The sequence below is a fragment of the Leopardus geoffroyi genome, chromosome B3 (assembly GCF_018350155.1).
Source record: "Leopardus geoffroyi isolate Oge1 chromosome B3, O.geoffroyi_Oge1_pat1.0, whole genome shotgun sequence".
Lineage (NCBI taxonomy): Eukaryota > Metazoa > Chordata > Mammalia > Carnivora > Felidae > Leopardus > Leopardus geoffroyi.
The window spans coordinates 136458049-136480231 of record NC_059337.1 but is presented as its reverse complement, the minus strand read 5'-3'; the positions used below and the strand labels follow the sequence as shown (position 1 = coordinate 136480231).

Sequence of the window (22183 nt, the reverse complement as noted above, 5' to 3'; positions counted from 1 at the left end):
GGAGCCTGCCTAAGATTCTCTCTCTCTTCCTCTGCTCCTTTCCCCCTGCTCATGCTGTCTAAATAAAAATAAAATCAGGGTGCATGGCTCAGTCAGTTGAGCATCCGACTCTTAATTTCACTCAGGTCATGATCTCACGGTTCACAAGATGATACTCCATGAGGAGCCAGGAGCCTGGAGCCTGCTCAGGATTCTCTCTCTCCCTCTCTCTGCCCCTCCCCCACTCTCTCTCTTTAAAAATATTTAAAAAAAAAAATGAAGGGGGAAGTACCAATGGAACATTAAAAATAGTAAGAAGAATCATTTAACTTACATTACTTACTGCTACATATCTAATCTTTTAATGTTGATGCCGCTAGATACGTGCATTCACTCCCATAAAATACATTTGATGGCGTGACCGCCGCCATCCCTGACCTTCTGTTGCCGTTCTTCTTATTCTATTTTTCATCATGAAATTCTCATCAGCTTTCACTGTCAAGAAAATAGTCTGAGATCACATACCGTGCATGAATGCTTCAACTTTATTCAACATTTGGAAATGAGTCTACAAACTCATCTGCATGTTACGCACAGTACTAAAAAACTGCAAAATATTTACCAAAAACACACGGTTGTGAACTGAATACCCACAATGGCTGCAGCGTCAGCCCAGCTAAACGCTTTTCCTCCTTTAAGCAAGCCACCGCTTTTTCTGAAAGCTCCTCGGGTGTTAACGCAGCTCCACAGCTTCTTCCACCTACGCTCTTCTGAGGTCGCTCAGATTGCTCAGCACATACCCGCTCGGTGCTAAGAAGGTCGCAAAAACCATCACGAGCGCAACGGCGCTGTCCTGGGAGAGAAGACGAAAAGCTCTGTTAATGCCTGCGGCTCCCCGGGCCAGTCCCTCGCGGCCGAGCAAGATCCGCGTCCACCTGCCAACGAGTGTGGCTGTTCTGTAACGCGGGCCTGACGAGGCCTGAAACAGCAGGACTTCCTTTCCTAGATGACCCAGCTTCAACCTGAGAAGCAAACACCTCTTTCTTCTTCCGCCCCCCTTCGCCCCCCCTACTTCCCCACCTCCCCACCTTTCCGACCGCTGCACCCTGGATCGCAGGTGCTGCCCAGGATTCCCCGCGTTGGCGGGCAAGCAGCCGGCGAGACGACGTTCGACGGCGAAGGACACCGCGCGGCGCAACGACGGCTCTGCCCGTGCCCTCTGCGCACTCCCCGAGGCCTCCCCCGACCGCCAACGGCCGCCCGTCACCGACGTCCCCCGCTCATCCCAGTCCGTCGCGGCGCTCCCGCCTCGGCTGCGCGCTCCTCGCCCGCCCCCGCCGCCGTGAGGCGTGGGCCGCCACTCACCACAGACGACTTGCGGTGCTGGCGGCGGCGGGACTCCGAGCGGGCCAGGCGGCGGCCGGGTTGGAGCCCCAATTGGGTCACGCGGCGGCGGGGAAGTAGGCAAAGAACGAGCAGGCGGGGCATGGCGTCCGGTGAAGCGAAGCGACTGGAGGCTGAGGAGACAGCAAGCGCGAGAAGACGTGAAGCGCGGCCCGACGGCTGGAGCTTCCAGAGGGCTGATTTGCGCAGGCGCCCGGGGCCACAGGGGAGACCTCCCCACCGGCTCCGCCCCGCCCCTGCCCCGCCCCTTCCGCGCAGTACTCTACTAGTACTCTACTAGGCCGCGCCCATACGCCCACTCTTTACGCTCAGCCGGTTCTGCTCAACCCCCACCCCCACACACATTCGCTTCAGTCTCCAACCGTTTTCCCGGGCGTTCCACCCGGATTACCCGTCATCCCTGTGCCCGTGGGCTCAATGTCTCTCCCCTGTTCGCTCTGCTCAGCCCCTCCAGCCCCACGTTCAGTGTTTCTCAGTGTTCTTCTGGGTAAGGCGAGACACTCAACCCCCTTCACTTACTTCCCTTTGTATTTCTGCCCTCTCAATGGGCATTACTTCTCATTGGCAGAGGTTATAACATATTCTGTTCTCTAATGTTAGTTATGTTTTCCATATATTGTCTGTAAATTAATTCTCAAGAATTATCTCCCTTGTGCTGATAATATAACAAATATTCATGGTAGGCTCAAATAGAGCCATCCCAGTAGCAAAGGTGATGTCGTCACTAAGCTTGTAGCTCTTGAAGGAAAAACGGAATTTTTTTTTAATGTAATGCTGTAATAAACCTTTACCCATTCTAAAATGATGCAGTTTCTTCACATATTTTAAGCCTATTACACAACTAGCATTCAAGGATTTCCTTTAATTGCCCAATTCGTGCAAACTGATTATCTTCCTATTTCTTAGATTCCTATTTCATTTTGCTGTAACACCTCCTTAGGCAGTTCTTTTAGGAGTGGTCTGTAGGTGATAAATTTCTTAAGTCCTTGGACATAAAAAAAAAAATCTTTGCTTTGCTCCCCACTTACATGTTAATTTGGCTGGCTATAAAACTCTAAGCTCAAAATCATTGTCCCTCAGAATTTTTAAAGCATTGTTCCTTGTGTTCTAGTATAAAGCATAACTGATGAGAAGTGTGATGCCAGTACATTTCTCAACTCTTCATTTTTTTTCCCTTTGAAATCTTTTTAAGAGTCTTGTCTTTGGGCTTGTGAAGTTTCTCCAAGATATGACTAGATACAGGTCTCTCTTCATTCATATGGATTAGTACTGGGTGAAGACATGGATCTTTGGCTCTGGGAGATCTACTTTTTCTTTACTTTTAATCTGAAACACCTATTAGATGTATGTTGGCTCTTCTTTATGGGTCATCTCTGTCTTTCAACTTTTCTCTTTTGTTCTCTTGTTTTACATTCTGGGAGAGTCCCTTGATTTTTTTCCTCTAGCCTTTCTGTTGAGATTTTCATTTAAATTTTTTTTTTTTAACGTTTATTTATTTTTGAGACAGAGAGAGACAGAGCATGAACGGGGAAGGGGCAGAGAGAGAGGGAGACACAGAATCAGAAACAGGCTCCAGGCTCTGAGCCATCAGCCCAGAGCCCGACGCGGGGCTCGAACTCACGGACCGTGAGAGCGTGACCTGAGCTGAAGTCGGACGCTTAACCGACTGCGCTACCCAGGCGCCCCGAGATTTTCATTTTAGAGTTACATTTCTAACACTTATTAAATATTTGTGGTTTTTAGAGTCATCTATTAATATTTTATCGATGCACTGTCTCCTCAAATTTCTCTGAGAATATTAATTTCAACTTTTTTTAAAGTTCACTGCTATCCCATGAACAATTTCTGTTTCTTCTAGGGTGAATTCTTATTCATTTTGGTCCTGAGATTTTGCACAACTCTCTTCTGGCCCATGGTTGTCCTTTTGTGTTGACGAATATGAGGAGCCAGATGAATTACTTGGGTTGTTTTCTATCACCAGTCCCTTTCCAAAATGAAAATGCTGATTACATGATCTATGTGTGCAAGCTGACTGTCAACTGGTGGGAAGGAAGACTTCCTCTCTCACCCCCATGCCAAAGTAAGGTTCTGCTCTAGGCTTTCCAACTACTCCTATCCGAGGCCATAACATGATTTCTTTAGAAGAATTTCTCTATAGCCACTACTTAGGACACTGCCAAAATATGCACAAAGTTGGGGGAGAAGAAGAGGAACAGCAAACCCACACATCCTTTCCACTCACTGTTTTCCATCAGTTCCCTTGAACTTGTGCCTTTCTTCCCACTCCGGGTCTTTGTAGCTCATCATTTAAGTAGCTGAAATGCTATGGAAAGCATCTCTGTTGTTCTCTGCAGCCTCTTGTGTGCTAAGAGCTATGGCTCCTTCTTCTCTGCTTTACCAATCGATAAGATCACATTTACCTTCAATCTTAGGGAAATTCACCAAAACTACATTGCTGATACAGCCCTGCTCCTCCACCTCTTATTTCACTCATGGATTCATTTCCTCTTGTACTTCTTTACTGTCATTGTAATGGGATTTCAAGAAGAAGGATTGATAAATACAGAAGCTCTTCATCTGCCTCAAAGTGGATGCCCCACTTGAGTCATTGGGATTTACTAAATGTCATAGGAAGCCACTAGAGTTTCTAAGCAGGGACAATGTGAACTGATTTCCATTTTTCAATGATCACTCTGGCTGCTCTGTGGAGAAATATGGAGTGAGAGGTCATTGCAGTCATTGATGCCCGCTAACCACATGTGTTATCCAATATGACATCTATCAGGCTTATGTGGCTTCTGAGCCCTTGGAATGTGGCAAACACTGCTGAAGAACTGAATTTTTGGTATTATTTAATTTAATTTTAATTTGAAAACTTGATGACTGATTCAGTTATTGAAGAACTTCTATATTGGGAAAACCTTGGATATTTCAATCTACTTTTTCAGCTATACTTTTTATGAAGTCTAAATATAGATGAAGTGTTTTGGATGAAAACTTAGCATCCAAATTGAATTGTGACTGTAACTGCTAAATACAAAAATTTAGTGCCTTAGTCTGTTCAGGCTGCTATAGCAAAGTACCACAGACTGGGGGGCTTAAGGAATGAACATTTCTTCCTCATAGTTCTGGAGGCTGGGAAGTCCAGTATCAAGGTATAGGCAGATTTGGTGTCTGGTGAAAATTCACTTCCTGGTTCAAAGACAGCTGTCTTAACGTGTCCACACATGGTAGAAGGGGCATGGGAGCTCTCTGAGACCTCTTTTAGAAGGGCACTAATCCCAAGGAGCTGGGGTGGCTCATTGGTTAAGCATCCAACTCTTGGTTTCATCTCAGGTCACAATCTCACAGTGGTGAGATGGAGCTCTGCATCAGGCTAAGCACTGGACGTGGACCCTGCTGAAGATTCTCCCTCTCCCTTTACCCCTCCCCTGCCCACATGCCTGTGTGTGCCCTCACGTGTGCTCTCTCTCTGTCTCTCTCTCTCAAAAATAATAAATAAATAAAAATAAAATAGGGGCACTAGTCCCATTGGTGAGGGCTCCACTCTTATAAGCTAATCACCTCCCAGAGGTCCCACCCCAAATACCATCTCATTAAGAGTCAGAATTTCAACATATAAATTTGGGGGAGGGGAATACAAGCACTGAGTCCATTGCATTTAGTAAGAAAAAAGAATGCAGAATATCTCGGGGCACTTTCGGTGGCTCAGTTGGCTAAGCACCCAACTCTTGATTTAGGCTCAGGTCATGATCTTATAGTTTTGTGAGTCTGAGCCCCATGTATGTAGGCTGACCATTCAGAGCCTGCTTGGGATCTGCCCCCCCACCCCTCCCCTGTTCGAGCTTTCTCTGTCTCTCTCAAAATAAATAAATAAACTTAAAAAAAAAAAGAACGCATAATATCTCAGTAATAAAGTTTTTATATTGATTACATATTTTATATGATTTAATTTTAGGTATATTTGGTTTAGAAATACACTATAAATATTAATTACACCCATTTCTTTTTATTTCTTTTAACATGGCTATTAGAAAGCTTGAAATTACACATATAGTTCACACATGTCTTGGACAGCTCTGCTCTAGAATTTTATCCTGATCAATTCAGGTCCTGAATGAAAGTGCCTGGCCACTTCCCTAACCTCATCTCCCTATCTCCACTCTCCCCTTTGCTGATAGTGCCCAAGTCACCCTAGCCTCTTGGATCTACCTAGCTTTTTCTATCTCGCTTGCTTGTCCCTGCCCAGAAAATCTCCCCCACACATTCTCACAGCTCACTCCCTTACATCATTCAGTCCTTGGACTGCCCTGCAAAAAAACAGCTCTGACCCTGCTGCCAACTGCTCTCTTTCCCCTTCTCTGCTTGATTTCCTTCATGGCCCATAAGGAACATCTGAACGTACACGTTTTGTTTGTTAATTGTGTGTCTCTTTTGCTAGGAGGTGAGTATCACAAGGGCAGGCGTCTTGTCTGACTTGCTTACCAGAACACACTCCAAAGAGCACCTCACACATAGTAGGTACTCAGTAAATCTTTGTTGAATGAATGAATGAATGCTCATACCTCTGTGCTCTCTTTTCCTTTCCCTACTAAAGACACTGTCTGGAGAGAGTGGAGGATTAAATGCTGAGGGGAATTATACCCTCTCCCACACAGCAGAGGCTGACAAAATAGGCAAGGAAGGGACTGGATTGTGAAAAGAGAGAATGAACGCACGTGGGAAATTTAGATAGTGGTCATCTCTTTGTAGCCATGAGACTAACCATGGGAGAGAACGGCTAGACAAAATATATTGATGTATAACTGTTCCCAGATGTTTCTTTCCTTCTACGGACCAAAGAGGACTCTAGTTTTGCCCACTCAATTTCATCCTCTACTTTACCCTCCAAGAAAGGTGTCAGAAATACCTTTTGAAGATACTTTTAGGAACAATCTTCCGAAGAGTCGAAAAGAAAGAAGTGTGAAGAGTCCTACTTTGTGAGTAAAGTAGAAAGAAAAATGAAGGAAAATTTTGAGAAGGATTGCTGTAGTCTGTGTGTCCCCCTTAGGACAGCTGAAAAAATTGAAATGGAAACTTGTAATTTTGAAATTGTTTCTGGGTCACAAATTCTAGGTCTCAACTGACATATCTGAACCTGGACCACATGGTTGATAACTATAAAAGTTACATACATCTAGATCATTTATATTAAACATAAATAAATATAATTGATAAAAAGCAAAAGTTGTCAGATTGGATTTTTTTAAAAAAGATCCAACTATATACTGTCTAAAAGAAAACCATTTTATTTTTTAATTTTATTTATTTCGAAGGAGAAAGCAAGCACAAGGGGGGAGAGGCAGAGAGAGAGAGAGAGAGAGAGAGAGAGATTATCCCAAGCAGGCTCCACGTTGTCAGTGAGGAGCCCGACGTGGGGCTCAATCTCACAAACCGTGAGATCATGACCTGAGCTGAAATCAAGAGCCACACTCTTAACCAACTGAGCCACCCAGGCACCTCAGAAACCCATTTTAAAGATGAAGATATAGAGAGACTAAAAGTACAATGGTGGAAAGAGATATTGCATGCAAATAGTGCTTACAGAAAACTGGAGTGGCTATACTGTCAAAGTCAATATCAGAGCAGGGAATATTAGCACAGATGAAGGGAGAACAATTCATGAGCCCCACATTGGATGCAGAAATTACTTAAAAATAAAATCTTTAAAAAGGAACAATAAGCTATCTCCTTACACCTGTTAAAATGGCTATCATTAAGCACCTATGCAGCTCAATCAGTTAAACGTCTGACTCTTGATTTTGGCTTAGGTCATGATATCCAGGTCATATGATCGATCTCTGAGCTGGGTGTGGAACCTGCTTAGGATTTTCTCTCTCCCTTTCCCTCTGTCACCACAGCTCACATGTGTATGCTCTCTCTCCCTCTTTCTCTCAAAAAATAATAATTTTAAAAATGGCTACCATCAAAAAGACAAAAGAAGATAAGCATTGGTGATAATGTGAAGAAAAGAGAGCCCTTGTGCACTGGTGGTGGGAATGTGAACTGTTTCAGCTACCATGGAAAACAGTATGGAGGTTCCTGAAAAAAATTAAAACTACAACTACTACATGATCCAGCAATTCTGGGTATTTACCCAAAGGAAATGAGAACAGCAATTTGTAAAGGTCTTTATCTGCACTTCCATTTATTGAAGCATTATTTATAGCAGGCAAAATATGGAAACAACCTAAGTGACTATCAAAGAATGAATGGATAAAGAAGATGTGATACACACACACACACACACACACACACACACACACACACACACGTACACACGTACACATGTACACAATGGAACATTATTCAGCCAATAGAAAGGAGGAAATCCTGCCATTCAGAACAACATGGATTGAGCTGGAGGACATTATGCTTAGTGAGATAAACCAGACAAAGGAAGACAGATACTGTATGATATCACTTACACCTGGAACCTAAAAAAGCTGAACTGGTAGAAACGTAGAATAAAATGGGGGTTACCAGGGGATGGGCGGTAGGGGGGAAAAATTATCCACCACAGTCAAGTGGGATTCATCCCTGGGCTGCATGGCTGGTTCAATATCTGCAAATCAATGTGATACGTCCCATTAATAAAAGAAAGGATAAGAACTACATGATCCTCACAATAGATGCAGAAAAAGACATTTGACAAAATACAACATACTCTCTGGATAAAAACCCTCCAGAAAGTAGGGATAGAAGGATCATACCTCAAGATTATAAAGGCCATATTTGAAAGACCCACATCTAATATCATCCTCAATGGAAAAAAACTGAAATCTTTCTCCCTAAGGTCAGGAACACAAGGATGTCCACTCTCACCACTGTTATTCAACATTCTGTTGGAAGTCCTAGCCTCAACAATCAGACAACACAAAGGAATAAGAGGCATCCAAATCAGTAAGGGTGAAGTCAAACTTTCCCTCTTTGCAGACATGCTACTCTGTGGAAACCCGAAAGGACTCCACCAAAAACTGAGCTAGAACTGATCCATTAATTCAGCCACGTCGCAAGACATAAAATCAATGCATATAAATCAGTTGCATTTCTACACACCAATAATGAAGGAACAGAAAGAGAAATCAAGGAATCAATCCCATTTACAACTGCACGAAAACCATAAGATACCTAGGAATAAACCTAATCAAAGAGGTGAAAAATCTATATACTGAAAACTATGGAAAGTTTATGAAAGAAATTGAAGAAGACACAAAGAAATGGAAAAACATTCCATGCTCATGGATTGGAAGAACAAATATTGTTAAAATGCCAATACTATCCAAAGCAATCTACACATTCAATATAATCCCAATCAAAATTGTACCAGTATTCTTCCCAGGGCTAGAACAACTCTAAAATTTGTATGGAACCAGAAAAGACTCCAAATAGCCAAAGCAATCCTGAAAAAGAAAACCAAAGCTGGAGGCATCACAATCCCAGACTTTAGCCTGTATTACAAAGCGGTAGTCATCAAGACAGTATGTTATTGACATAAAAATAGACACATGGATCAATGGAACAGAATAGAGAACCCAGAAGTGGAGCCGCAAATGAGTTGTCAACTAGTCTTTGACAAAGCAAAAAGAATATTGATAGTCTCTTTAGCATATGGTGATGGGAGAACTGGACAGTAACATCCAGAAGAATAAACCTGGACCACTTTCTTACCTCATACACAAAAATAAACTCAAAATGGATGAAAGACCTAAATTTAAGACAAGAAGCCATCAAAATCCTACAGGAGAAAACAGGCAACAACCTTTCTGACCTTGGCTGCAGCAACTTCTTACTTGACATGTCTCCAGTGGCAAAGGAAACAAAAGCAAAAATGAACTATTGGGACCTCATCAAGATAAAAAGCTTCTGCACAGCAAAAGAAACAATCAGCAAAACTAAAAGGCAACTGACAGAATGGGAGAAGAAATTTGTAAATGATATTTCAGATAAAGGGTTCGTATCCAAATCTATTAAAGAACTTATAAAATTCAACACCCCCAAAAAAAAAACAAATAATTCAGTGAAGAAATGGGCAGAAGACACGAACATATACTTTTCCAAAGAAGACTTACAGATGGCTAACAGACACATGAAAAAATGCTCGACATCACTCCTCATCAGGGAAATACAAATCGAAACCACGATGAGATATCACCTCACATCTGTAAGAATGGCTAAAATTAACAACTCAGGCAACAACAGATGTTGGCGAGGAAAGAGGAACCCTCTGGCACTGTTGGTGGGAATGCAAACTAGTGCAGCCAGTCTGGAAAAAAGTATCGAAGTTCCTCAAAAAATTAAAAATAGAACTATCCTACGACTTAGCAATTGCGCTACTAGGCAATTGCTAGTAGTATCCAAAGGACACAGGAATGCTGATTCGAAGGGGCACATGCACCCCAATATTTACAGCAGCACCATCAACAATAGCCAAGTATGGAAAGAGCCTAAATGTCCATCAACTGATGAATGGATAAAGAAGATGTGATATATATACATACAATGGAATATTTCTTGGAGATGAAAAAGAATGAAATATTGCCATTTGCAACAAAGTGGATGGAACGAAAGTGTATTATACTAAGCAAAATAAGTCAGAGAAAGACAGATATCATATGATTTCACTCATATGTGGAATTTAAAAAACAAAACAGATGAACATAAGGGAAGAGAAGCAAAAGTAATATAAAAACAGAGAGGGAGACAAACCATAAGAGACCCTTTTTTTTTTAATGTTTATTTCTTTTTGAGAGACAAAGAGACAGAGCACGAGTGGGGGAGGGGCAGAGAGAGAAGGAGACAAAGAATCCGAAGCAGGCTCCAGGCTCTGAGTAGTCAGCACAGAGCCTGATGTGGGGCTCAAACTCACAAGCCAAGAGATCAAGATCTGAGCTGAAGTTGGACGCTTAACCAACTGAGCCACTCAGGTGCTCCAAGAGACAGAACAAACAGGGTTTCTGGCAGGGTATTGGGTGGGGGGATGGGCTAAATGGGTGAGGGGCATTAAGGACACTTGTTGGGATGAGCACTGGGTGCTATATGCAAGTGATGAGTCACTAAATTTTATTCCTGAAATCATTATTACACTTTACGTTACTAACTTGGATTTAAATCAAAAAACTAAAATAAAATAAAATTTAAAAATGTTTAAATATTTATTCACTTAAAAATAACAGTAATGAAAAAAATAAATAACAGTAACAGTTGCCTGACTGGCTTAGTTGGAAGAGCATGCAACTCTTGATCTCGGGCTCCTGAATTCAAGCCCCATGTTGGGTGTTGCAATTACTTAAATAAATAAAACTTAAAAAAAACAACAACAACAACAGTAGGGGCACCCGGGTGGCTCAGTTGGTTAAGCGGCCGACTTTGGCTCAGGTCATGATCTCACAGCTCGTGGGTTTGAGCCCCATGTTGGGCTCTGTGCTGACAGGTCAGAGCCTGGAGCCTGCTTTGGATTCTGCGCCTGCCTCTCCCTCTGCCACTCCCCTGCTCGCTCACAATCTCTCTCTCTCCCTCTCTCTCAAAATTGAATAAACATTGAAAAAATTTAAAAACAGGGGCGCCTGGGTGGCTCAGTTGGTTAAGCATCCAACTTTGGTTCAGGTCATGATCTCGCGGTTTGTGGGTTCGAGCCCCACTTCGGGCTCTGTGCTGACAGCTTGCTCAGAGCCTGGAGCCTGTTCTGTATTCTGTCTCCCTTTCTCTCTGCCCTTGCCCCGCTCGCACTCTGTCTCTGTCTCTCTTAAAAATAAATAAACGTTAAAAAAAATAATAATAAACAAAAAAAAAAAAAACAGTAACAGCGGCGCCTGCCTGGCTGGCTTATTCAATACAGCATGAGACTCTTGATCTAGGGCTTGTAAATTTGAGCTGCACACTGGTGTAGAGATCACTTAAAAATGAAATATTAAAAAAAAACAGCAACAAACCCAGCACATACTAACATAAATAACATTATGAAATACAATTTTTTTTAATAATGATAAAGGAAATGTTCTACTTTAAAAAAATTTTTTTAATGTTTATTTTTGAGAGGGTGAGAGAGAGAGAGAGAGAGAGCATCAGCAGGGTAGAGGCAGAAAGAGAGGGGGACACAGAATGTGCAGCATGCTCCAGGCTCTGAGCTGTCAGCACAGAGCCCAACGCTGGGCTCAAACCCACAAACCGCAAGATCATGACTTGAGCCGAAATCAGACACTTAACCAACTGAGTCACCCAGGCACCCTGGAAATTATCCATTTTTAATGTTTGCGGGACCTTCTCCTAGGCCCCCAGGGAAACTATAGTTTAACTTTTACTTCGGTCAGAATGACTTCAAAGCTTGAGCTCTGTTTCTGCCCCAAGCACACATTGTACATCTGCTTCGTTAGCAAATAACCTAAAAGAAACATTTCAAACTAAAGATAAGAGTAAAAAATCCCCCTAAGTTCCGTTCCCATACCTCCGAAGCCTGTAACCTTGCACAAACTAAAAGCATAAGATAAAGCCTGTAATTTTCTGGAATGTCCTTCATCATGATGATTTGTAACTCTTGATGTAACAAAAAACATATACAACCCTGTATTAAACATCCCTTCTCTGGAACACTCTCTTCCTTGTGAAGATTGTATATCCTGGGCAGCTGTCCTTACTCCACTCTAAGAAAACTCTCCTCCTTTTGGCACCTGGGTGGTTCAGTCGCTTAAGCGTCCAACTTCAGCTCAGATCATGATCTCACGGGTTCGTGGGTTTGAGCCCCGCATTGGGCTCTGTGCTGACAGCTCAGAGCCTGCAACCTGTTTCAGATTCTGTCTTTGGCTCTCTGACCCTCCCCTGCTTGTGCTCTCTCTGTCTCTCTGTCTCTAAAATAAATAAACATTTAAAAAAAGGAAAACGCTCTTCTTTTTTTTTTTTTTAAAGAAATTCTAAAAGGTTTGTTCATCTTGCATCAACGATAGTGACAGAAGAGTGGCATTCTTTTACTTTTTAAAATTTCTTTAAAGTATGACCTAATAGAAGATTTGGCCACATGAATTTTCACATCTGCTTTTGCATTCAGTCTATGCTGATATCCCATGTCACGCAGCCTCTGGAAAATTCCACCATACCCTCTGCAGAGAATGAGTGAAAAGGTCAAATATCTTAGCTTTATTACAAAAATAATTTTTGTTTAATTGGTTTTCATGAAAATTAATTTTGACATCGCAAGACCCCTAAAATGATCCAGGGGACTTCTAAATCCCCATAGTTTGAACACCTGGTTACATAATGAATCCCGTGAGAGCTGATGTAATACAGCCTTGCCCCATTTCCTGGTCCCAGTTGATTAGTTTAAAGTTGGGTTCCTGACAAATACCAGGCCAAAGAGCCCTTCTGTAGGGATGTTATGCTTGGGACCAGCATCCTGGAACTCAGACTGCTTTATGCAATGAACAGTCTAAGGAGCCATATTTTGTTTTGTTTTTTCTACCTACAGAAAAAGCCCTTCCATGGTGAGTTAAGAATGAAAGCAGGCCACTGAAAAAGCAGAGAAAAGGGACAGAAGGAACATCCAGACCATATTCAAATTCCTGTTTCTTATTGTTCTTAAAGCTTGGGTGAATGTCTTGTCCTTGAGTTTGGGGCCACTTTATTATTTTTTTTTTTAATGATAAATCCTGTTTTTTTTTTAAAGTTATCTCTTCACCCCATGTGGGACTTGAACTCACAACCCCAAGATCAAGAGTCACATGGTCTACCAACTGAGTCAGCCAAGGCTGAATGCTGCTTTTTGGTTCAGATTAGTGGTAGCTGGATTTCTATCACTTGCAACCAAAAGAGTCTTAATGAAGGCAATATTACTCAAGTTTTGTCTTCTTGAGGTTCCCCCCCCTCCACCTTTTTTTTTTTATTAAAACAGAGTAACAAAAAATGCTGAAGTAAGTTAAAAACGATCTCAATGAACGACAACCCTGACTGAACTAATCCCAATCTTAAAAGTTTAGGCTACAGACAGTGCTGTTGATGTGAGAATCAAGCATTTTAGGTCTTCCTCTGTGACAAAAACTTTAAATTACTTCTGACCTTGTCAGTAAATCTGACTCCAAATTCAGCCACGACACAATTAAGCTCCCCGCCGCCTACCCCTACCCCAGGAGGTGGCACTTTTAGCTTCTCAAATTACAGGTACAAACAACCTTCCTCCGTTTAAATTCTCCAAGTCACAAAAGACTAGCTCTGTTAACTCAAACCTCTACAATTTTCAGGAAAGGCCTTAGCGGGCCCTGGATTCAATATATTCTTGGTGACCTACAATATGGGACATTCCTGCTGCAGTTGTATAAAAGGGCATAATTAGAGCCATAGCCTAGAGATCAGGTTTTTTGATTTGTGAGCTCTATATACAATGAACAAGTAATGCACACTCGCCCACTGGCTTCTTTTTAATGTGATTTTTATAAATGTTCGTGCTCTAAACAAACTGGTGTTAGGGTTCTAGAAAATTATATAATGAATGAAGGCTGCACCACCTCTGGCCCAAACACCTTGACTTCTTCTCCTTTCTAGAAAAACACATTTAATTGCTATTCAAGGACCACAGGTCTTCGCAGAATGCGGGGCGCCTCTGGATCTATTTGTGACTGTCTTTACAATTGCATGACCTCAAAGACAGAGAAACTCAAATAAGCAAGAAGCAAAAGCAGAAGAGTTACAGAGGTGGGAAAAACATTCCAGAGTGACGCAATTGGTAACATCAGTAACATACTTTTGAATTGCCAGCACAACTGTAATGAGAGATCCAGTAAAAGCCTTGGTCCATTATTATAAAGAGCCCCGAGAAAGAACTTCTGGGTTCTTTTTTCAAAAAAAATTACATGTGATGAAAACTATTTTACTTTTCTTCTCCCACCTTTTAGTTCTTAAATTTGACATTCCTCTTCCTCTCCTGAACCACATCCAGAAATTCTTCAATGGATTTCTGTTATGCTAGAATGGAAAGGCATTGGTAATTGAAGCCAACATATCAAAGGTCAGACCTCCATACTATCATTTACTAGCCGCAAAGCCCTAAAGTTGGTATAATAATATCTCCCTTAAAATGCTGATGTGGAGATTAAATGAGGTCATGTACGTATTAAGACTACTTTGAGGGGCGCCTGGGTGGCGCAGTCGGTTAAGCGTCCGACTTCAGCCAGGTCACCATCTCGCGGTCCGTGAGTTCGAGCCCCGCGTCGGGCTCTGGGCTGATGGCTCAGAGCCTGGAGCCTGTTTCCGATTCTGCGTCTCCCTCTCTCTCTGCCCCTCCCCCGTTCATGCTCTGTCTCTCTCTCTGTCCCAAAAATAATAAATAAAAAAAAGTTGAAAAAAAAAAAAAAAGACTACTTTGAATGAGGGGCACCTGGATAGCATCCGACCCTTGATTTCGGCCCAGGTCCTCGTTCATGGGATTGAGCCCCGTGTCAGGTTCTGTGCTGAGCGTGTGGAGCCTGCTCTGGCGTTCTCTCTCCCTCTCTCTCTGCCCCTCCCCACTCACACTCTCTGCTTCTCTCTCAAAATAAATAAAAATTTTTAAAAAGACTACTTTGAATGAATGTTACAGAAAACCTAATAATAAAATGGATTGGCTCACATAAGTGGAAGGGCCAGAAGAAGGACTAGTTTCGAATAAAGCCTGATTAAGTGTGTCTAATGATGTCACCAGGGTGTCAGTTTTTCTTAAGGAACAAGTTAATATTACCTTAAGGCAGATTTCCCTCAGTTAGCAACATGGGTGTGAACAAATACTGGGACTACATCGTCTTTCAGTCATATTCAATGGAAGAGGGAAAGACCCTTCCAGCATCTTCTGTGGAAGAAGAGATTTTTCTCTTCCAGAAGTCCTAGCGAACATTTCACCACATCCTGGTTCTTGATGGGGTTCCATATCCTCCCTGAACTAATCTTTAAAGTCAGGGGAATAGCATTTGCTAAAAAATTTAAATCAGGCAACCAGGTACAAAACATGGGATCAATCCAACTCAAACCACTTAATTGGGAAAAATGAGGAATTATGAAGAAGGAGAGTGGGAAATGGATGCAGGGCCGTGACAATGTGGGAGGATGATCCTGGAAGGAGGATGCTGAAGAAACTGAGGCAAATTACATCTCTAGGTTTCATGGGGGAAACATATCCTTCCAAAGGATTAAGAACTGGCTGGCATCCTTGCCAATTAGACCTCCAGAATGTTCCATAGCATCTTAAATACTTGAGATTGTATCACCATTACTCATCCTTGCCTTTCCCTAGAGTTTAGGGTTTCTATATCTATAAACCAAACGGTTTAGCTTTGCCCCCCCCCTTTTTAAACACAATGTTAAGTCCCATTTAAAAAAATGTTTTAGATTTATTTATTTATTCATCTCGAACTATACCCAACATGGGGCTCAAACTCATGACCCTGAAATCAAGAGTTGCCTGCTCTTCCATTTCAGCCAACCAGGTACCCCAAGATTTGCCTGTTTTTTAATTTTATAAAATTTAAGATGCCATTATTTAATGTCTCACTAAGAAAAATATATATATTGAACTAAATAATGAGCCAGTGCTAAGAAGTTACAGATTGTAAGATGGGGTGCCCGGCTGGCTTGGTCAGTAGAGCATACAACTCTTGATCTCAGGGTTGTGAGTTCAAGCCCTGTTGGGTGTAGAAATTACTTAAAAACAAAATCTTTAAAAAAAGAATGTAGGGGCACCTGGGTGGCTCAGCCGGTTAAGTGCCCAGCTTCAGGGGCGCCTGGGTGGTGCAGTCGGTTAAGCGTCCGACTTCAGCCAGGTCACGATCTCGCCGTCCGTGAGTTCGAGCCCCGCGTCGGGCTCTGGGCTGATGGCTCAGAGCCTGGAGCCTGTTTCCGATTCTGTGTCTCCCTCTCTCTCTGCCCCTCCCCCGTTCATGCTCTGTCTCTCTCTGTCCCAAAAATAAATAAACGTTGAAAAAAAAAAATTAAAAAAAAAAAAAAAGTGTCCAACTTCAGGTCAGGTCATGATTTCATGGTTTGTGTGTTTGTGTGCTCTGTCCTGACAGCTTGGAGCCTGCTTCAGATTCTGTGTCTCCCTCTCTCTGCTCCTCCCCTGCTCACACTCTGTCTCTCTCTCAAAAATAAATAAACATTAAAAAAAATGTAAGACGGGATGCCTGGGTGACTCAGTCAGTAAAGCATCCGACTTCAGCTCAGGTTATGATCTCACGGTTTGTGGGTTCAGACCCCATGTCAGGCTCTGCACTGTCAGTGTAGAGCCTCCTCGGGATTCTCTCTCTCTCTCTCTCTCTCTCTCCATTTCCATCTCCCACCTCTTTCAAAATTAATAAATAACCTTTCTTAAAAAATTGTAAGACAACAAATTTCAGCATTGTTAAAAAATGTAAAAAAAAAAGGGGGGGCGTCTTAGAAAGGATGAAATACAATAATACAATATATGGTATTATCTTGTATGGTTACTTCTGTCTCACTTCTTTTCCCCTAATCTTTAACTCTCTGATTCTCTATTTCTGGTGATAAGAATTTTTTTTTTCTTCCTGGGATCGGGAAGACATCTTTCACATCTTTCAAAGTACCAGTCATCCTCCTGGGTACTTTGACACTTGTGTTTTCATTTCACTTAATATTTTAGACTCTAAGAGATCCAGAAAAACATTTGGAAACAGAATCATTATGAGCAAAGCATAAGAAGAAACAGAATTTTCCCTTTTTTCATTTCAAAAACCTGGCTTCCATACTGTATTCCAGAATGGAGCCTAGGAAGGGTCTTCAATGAATGGTTATGTATGGTAGAAAAAGGAAGGAACAGACTGGAGTAGCAGAAAATAGAAGACAAAGTTAATGCAAGATATGACTCAGGTTTTCAGCATAGGTATCCAGGTGGATGGGGTACCATTTGCTGATGGAGGGAACAGGAAGAAGAACAGAACATAAATTCAGGACTCTTGATTCCAAGTGACAGAAACCCACTGTTCTTACCCACACCCAACAAGTTTAAGATGTTTAAAAAGGAAAGTAAGGGGCGCCTGGTTGGCTCAGTTGTTAGAGCATAGGACCCTTGATCTCAGGGTTGTGAGTTGGAGCCCCAGTTGGGTGTAGAAATTACTTAAAAACAAAATTCCAAGAGTTCAAATGATGTCATGACTCCCCTTTCTGTTAAGTTCTCTGTTTCTTTCTGCATGTGATCTTCCTTCTCACCTATTCCTCATGGCTTTCTCCTCACAGGTAAAAAAGAAAATCGACATTGTCCTTTAAGGTCATAATCCCAGAGAAACAGATTAAGAGGAAACATATCCTAGGATAGCCTGGCAGAAATTTCCAGAAAGGATTTTGATTGTCCTGGCTTGTAGTCACATACCCACTCAGATCTGTATAAGTCTAGGACTTGTGCTGTTCACCACTACTGAATTATCTCAGCACTAGCCATCCCCCCTCCAGTCTGTCTTCCTGTTTAGACTTTAAGCTTCTCAAGGGCAAAGAATGATTTATTTTTTTAGCCTGAGCATTGGCACTGTGCTTGACACATGGTATTGAATGCTTTAAAAAAAAACCTGTTGGACTAAATTGAACTAGACATATCTAGACACAACTAGACACATACAAGGTAGATGAATTATAGGGTGGAAAAAATCGTGGAATACCAATGCTTAGTTTCTGTGAAAGCAAATCATACCCAACTCTAGTCTACTAGAGTTCTCTGAATATGCAGATGAACCAAAGGACAAGGTAGAACCAGCAGACCTTATCTGGTATTTCCAAAAGCCTTTGATAGATTTCCACATCAAAGGCTTTTAGGAAAACTACATTACCCTGGAATTTTAGAGTTCTATTGTTGTTGGTTTTATTTTCATTTGTTTTCAAAATTGTGTCTAGGAAACAGAACCAAAGTCAAAAAAGGACGGTTGGGAATAAGTGAGAAAGTGTAAATGATAGGGACTTAATTTTTTTAAAAAAATGTTTAATGTTTATTTATTTTTGAGAGAGAGAGACAGACAGAGAGAGAGCTGGGGAGGGGCAGAGAGAGAGGGAGACACAGAATCCGAGGCAGGCTCCAGGCTCTGAGCTGTCAGCACAGAGCCCCACACAGGGATCGAACTCATGAACAGCACGATCATGACCTGAGCTGAAGTCGGAGGCTTAACTGACTGAACCACGGGGCCTGTGATGGGGACTTATCTTATTTAATATTTTAATAAATTATCAAGAAGTGATATGGACAATGCAATTTTTAGTACAATATTAATATTTTAATATTAATGCAATATTTAGCTGATTAAGACAAAAATAAACTAATGGAAAATACCTTGCAGCACAGCCACTGGCCTTAGCAGTCTTGAGTCAGAAGAACTCATCCAGGTGGGGTGTTTTGGAGGTCTGAAGGTCTGCAGGCCCCCCATTCCTTTTTTTCTTCAGTGATGAGCACTCTAGCCATCCCAACTCTTTCACCTCCAAGGTTAAAGAAAAGGATAATGTGGAGCACGCATGGACTTTGACCATGCTTTGCCTCACTGAGGGGGCCAAAGATAAGTGTAATGTGGTAGAAATCATGGCCTGGTGGGGGTGGGGGAGAGGGGAAAGTGGGTGATGGGCATTGAGGAGGGCACCTGTTGGGATGAGCACTGGGTGTTGTATGGAAACCAATTTGACAATAAATTATATGTAATTAAAAAATAAATAAATAAAATAAAACACATTACTGTATTTACTTCACCACAAAAAAGAAATAAATATTTGAATCCAAAAAAAAAAAAAAAAAATGGTGGCCTGGAACCATGACCACCAGGAGACTGCAGTCCTTGTGACCAACCTCAAATTGTCCTGCCAACTCAGTTGGCTGACATCCAGCTCCAATTACCTGTAACCTTCTGCCTCAGGTCAGGTTCTGGTCCTGTCCGGATCACCTGGTGGTACCAGATTTTTTTTTTTTTTTTGTGAGCCATGACATTTCTGAGAAAGAGAGAGAAGAGAGGAGTGAGGAGGTGGAAGCTGAGTTGTGCCCAATTTTACCTGCCAAGAAGCAGGGGGCAGGCCCTAAGCCCTTTTGGGTCAGCTAGCTGCCTGCCACATATGCTATGGACCAGATTCCTGTACAAGTGTCAAGAATTTTAAATGGGTCTTCACTGTTGAAGAGGAGGGTTGCAGGTAGGGGAGGTCTTAGGAGAGAAAGGGTCTCATTTTCCAAAGGACCCTAGTGTTCTTCTAATCCTATATATGCCTGTGGCTTTCCTTTTCTCCAGGAGTGGAGAACTTCTATCCAGTGAACTTCTTAATTCTTTTTAATGTTTATTTTTGAGAGAGAGAGAGAGAGAGAAAACAAGTGGGGGAGGCGCAGAGAGAGAGGGAGACACAGGATCCAAAGCTGACTTCAGGCTCCAAGCTGTCAGCACAGAGCCCCATGAGGGGCTTGAACCTACGAACTGTGAGATCATGACCTGAGCCAAAGTTGGACACTCAACTGACGAACCATCGAGGTGCCCCTATCCAGTGAACTTCTACCCTGACCCTCTCTTCCCATTTGCTATGAGGTTGGAGGTCAGCATCTGAAGCTCATTTTCAACACTTCTCACATTTTTGGATAAAGGTTGGAATAAAGTGGTATGGGGGTATTTTGTTTTGTGGGACTTTTTTATTTTTGCCAAAAAAAAAAAAAAAAGAAAAGAAAAAGGAAGGAAAAATAATGGTAGGTGGCTTGAATTTAGATAAGGTTCAATTATGCCTTTAGGGTTAAGTATTATAACAGTGTAGGTAATAGGAAGTGGCTGTCAGAGTCTTTGCTTCAATTGGATAGGCCTATTTCCTCTGTATTTTCTCACTTTTCTATGTACTTCTTGTCCATTGCCCACACTTGTATGCTCAGTTGAAGAGAACTTTACCAGCTAAAGGAGAATCTATTTCAGACGAGGGAATACTACAATCTCCAAACCTTCAAGGATTGGGGTAGGAGAGATATACGGAGTGAGTGGGGGGAAAATGAAGTAATACAGACTGGAAAGAAATATCTTTTCAAGGAAGTAAAGAGGGGATCAATGAGCACAAGAAAGATATAACAAATCTGAAGAAAGTTCAGAGAAAAGCAACTATAATATTCACAGAGATGAAGTCCTTCCATTGAAGGATGTCAAAAAAACTTAAATCCTACAAGCACATGTGAAATGTTTGGATAAAATAATAAAGGACCAAGAGATGATTTAAAACACCACAAAATTCAAAACTGCTCTTACTTTTCGAAGCTTAGAGGTGGTTTGAGAACAAAAAGACTGGATGTGACTTAGAGAACTTGTTTTTCAAAGCGTGGGTAGAGACTGAAAATGCAAATACCTTGGGGAGCCTGGGTGGCTCAGTCAGTTTAGCATCCTACTTGGGCACAAGTCACAATCACGGTTGGTGGGTTTGAACCCCACATCGAGCTCTATGGTATGGACATGGAGGCCACTTCAGATCCTCTGTTGCCCCCCCCTCCTGCTGATACTCCCACCCCACCAAAGTAAATCAATAAACTATAAAAAATTATAATAAACTTTAGGGGCACCTTGGTGGCTCAGTCCATTAAGCGACCAACTTGGGCTCAGGTCATGAACTCAGGTGAGTTCTTGAGTTTGAGCCCCACAGGTGGCTCTGTGCTGACAGCTCAGAGCCTGGAGCCTGCTTCAGATTCTATGTCTCCCTCTCTCCCTGCCCTTCTGATCACACTCTGTCTCTCTGTCTCTCTCAAAAATAAATAAATATTAAAAAAAATTTTTTTAAGAAAAATGCAAATACTTTAAGAGGGTTTTAAATAAATTCCCAGAGGACAAATACATCAGGTATTGCTAAGCTCTACTTGGGAACTGTGAGGAGTGATATACCTGGCGACCAGGGTCAAAGTGTCTGGACTTCTAGTCTGGGCTTGCCCACGTCTACTTATTAATGCTGTCTACTTACTAATGTTGCATGTGTGCCTGGGGGCAAACGACTGAGTATTGCTGAGCCTATTTCTTAGCTATAAAACGGCTATAACCTAATACCTGTCCCGACTACTTCAAAGGGTGTTTCAGTGTTCAAACGAAGCCACGTATTTAACGGTGTTTTAAGTACTATAAGATGGTGCAGAAACATAAGGTGTGGTTTTTTGGTTTGTTTTTTTTTTTGTTTGTTTGTTTGTTTTTTCTTTGTTTGTTTTTTTGTTACTGCATCGCTGGAATTATTGCAAACTCCCAGACAAGGGGCATCTAGGAAAGGGCGATTTGGCTCATCCACGTAGCCATCGTGCGCTTTCATCAATTCTCGTCCCTCATTCACGGAGGTATTTTGTTGAGGAAAACTTTTTTTTTTTTAACCTGATATAGCAAGCATCAAAGTGCTGTCTGTAAAAGTACCATGCAGCAGTAGTTAAGATAAAGTACCAAGAAGCCACCGAAACGCCAAGACTGTCAGAAAGGAGTTTTCCGCGGAAGCGCTGTCTTGGACGCGCATGCAAGATGCGCGATCCGTGGATGCCGGCCACCGAATAGCAACAGGAATTGGTAGACCTGGTCGTCCAGTAACGTAGTTATTATAATTCCATTCTGATACATTTAATGATTTGTCACAATTCCCCAGGGTAAGCAGGATGCTGCAACGAGCTTCAAACTCCGAGCGTCCCGCTCTGTGCTCCGAGGCGCGGAGCGGGAATAACGCGCGCGCACTCGGCTTCCACCGCTCCCGGGGCTCGCGAACGCGCCTCCCTTGCCGGGCCCGGCCTAGCGCTCGCGCGCGCCCGCCGCCGGCCCACGTGACTCTAGGCGCGGCGACGGCGGGGGCGGGT

At 42.3% G+C, this 22183-nt stretch overlaps 1 protein-coding gene and 1 long non-coding RNA gene across 2 annotated transcripts; both read right to left on the bottom strand.

Moving 5' to 3' along the window:
• Positions 1–318: 318 nt before the first annotated feature.
• LOC123583750 lies at positions 319–1781 on the bottom strand. Its single transcript, XM_045450841.1, has 4 exons — positions 1746–1781; positions 1345–1645; positions 602–832; positions 319–474 (listed from the first exon to the last, which is right to left on the bottom strand). The coding sequence occupies exons 1-4, from the start codon at positions 1779–1781 to the stop codon at positions 356–358; spliced, it is 687 nt and encodes a 228-aa protein (XP_045306797.1). The 3' UTR covers positions 319–355.
• Positions 1782–13322: 11541 nt separating this feature from the next.
• Positions 13323–19350, bottom strand: LOC123582074. Its single transcript, XR_006704179.1, has 3 exons — positions 19256–19350; positions 18704–18846; positions 13323–14370 (listed from the first exon to the last, which is right to left on the bottom strand). It is a non-coding gene; the product is annotated as an uncharacterized LOC123582074 (long non-coding RNA).
• Positions 19351–22183: the final 2833 nt, after the last annotated feature.

Bases quoted from the DNA above. Each gene is read 5' to 3' on its own strand.
- LOC123583750 (XM_045450841.1), bottom strand. From the start codon at position 1,781: ATGACGGGTAATCCGGGTGGAACGCCCGGGAAAACG. The intron at 1,646-1,745 runs GTTGGAGACTGA...GAGTACTAGTAG, and splicing joins GTGGAACGCCCGGGAAAACG to AGTACTGCGCGGAAGGGGCG. The intron at 475-601 runs GTAAATATTTTG...TTTTCTTGACAG, and splicing joins TTCACAACCGTGTGTTTTTG to TGAAAGCTGATGAGAATTTC.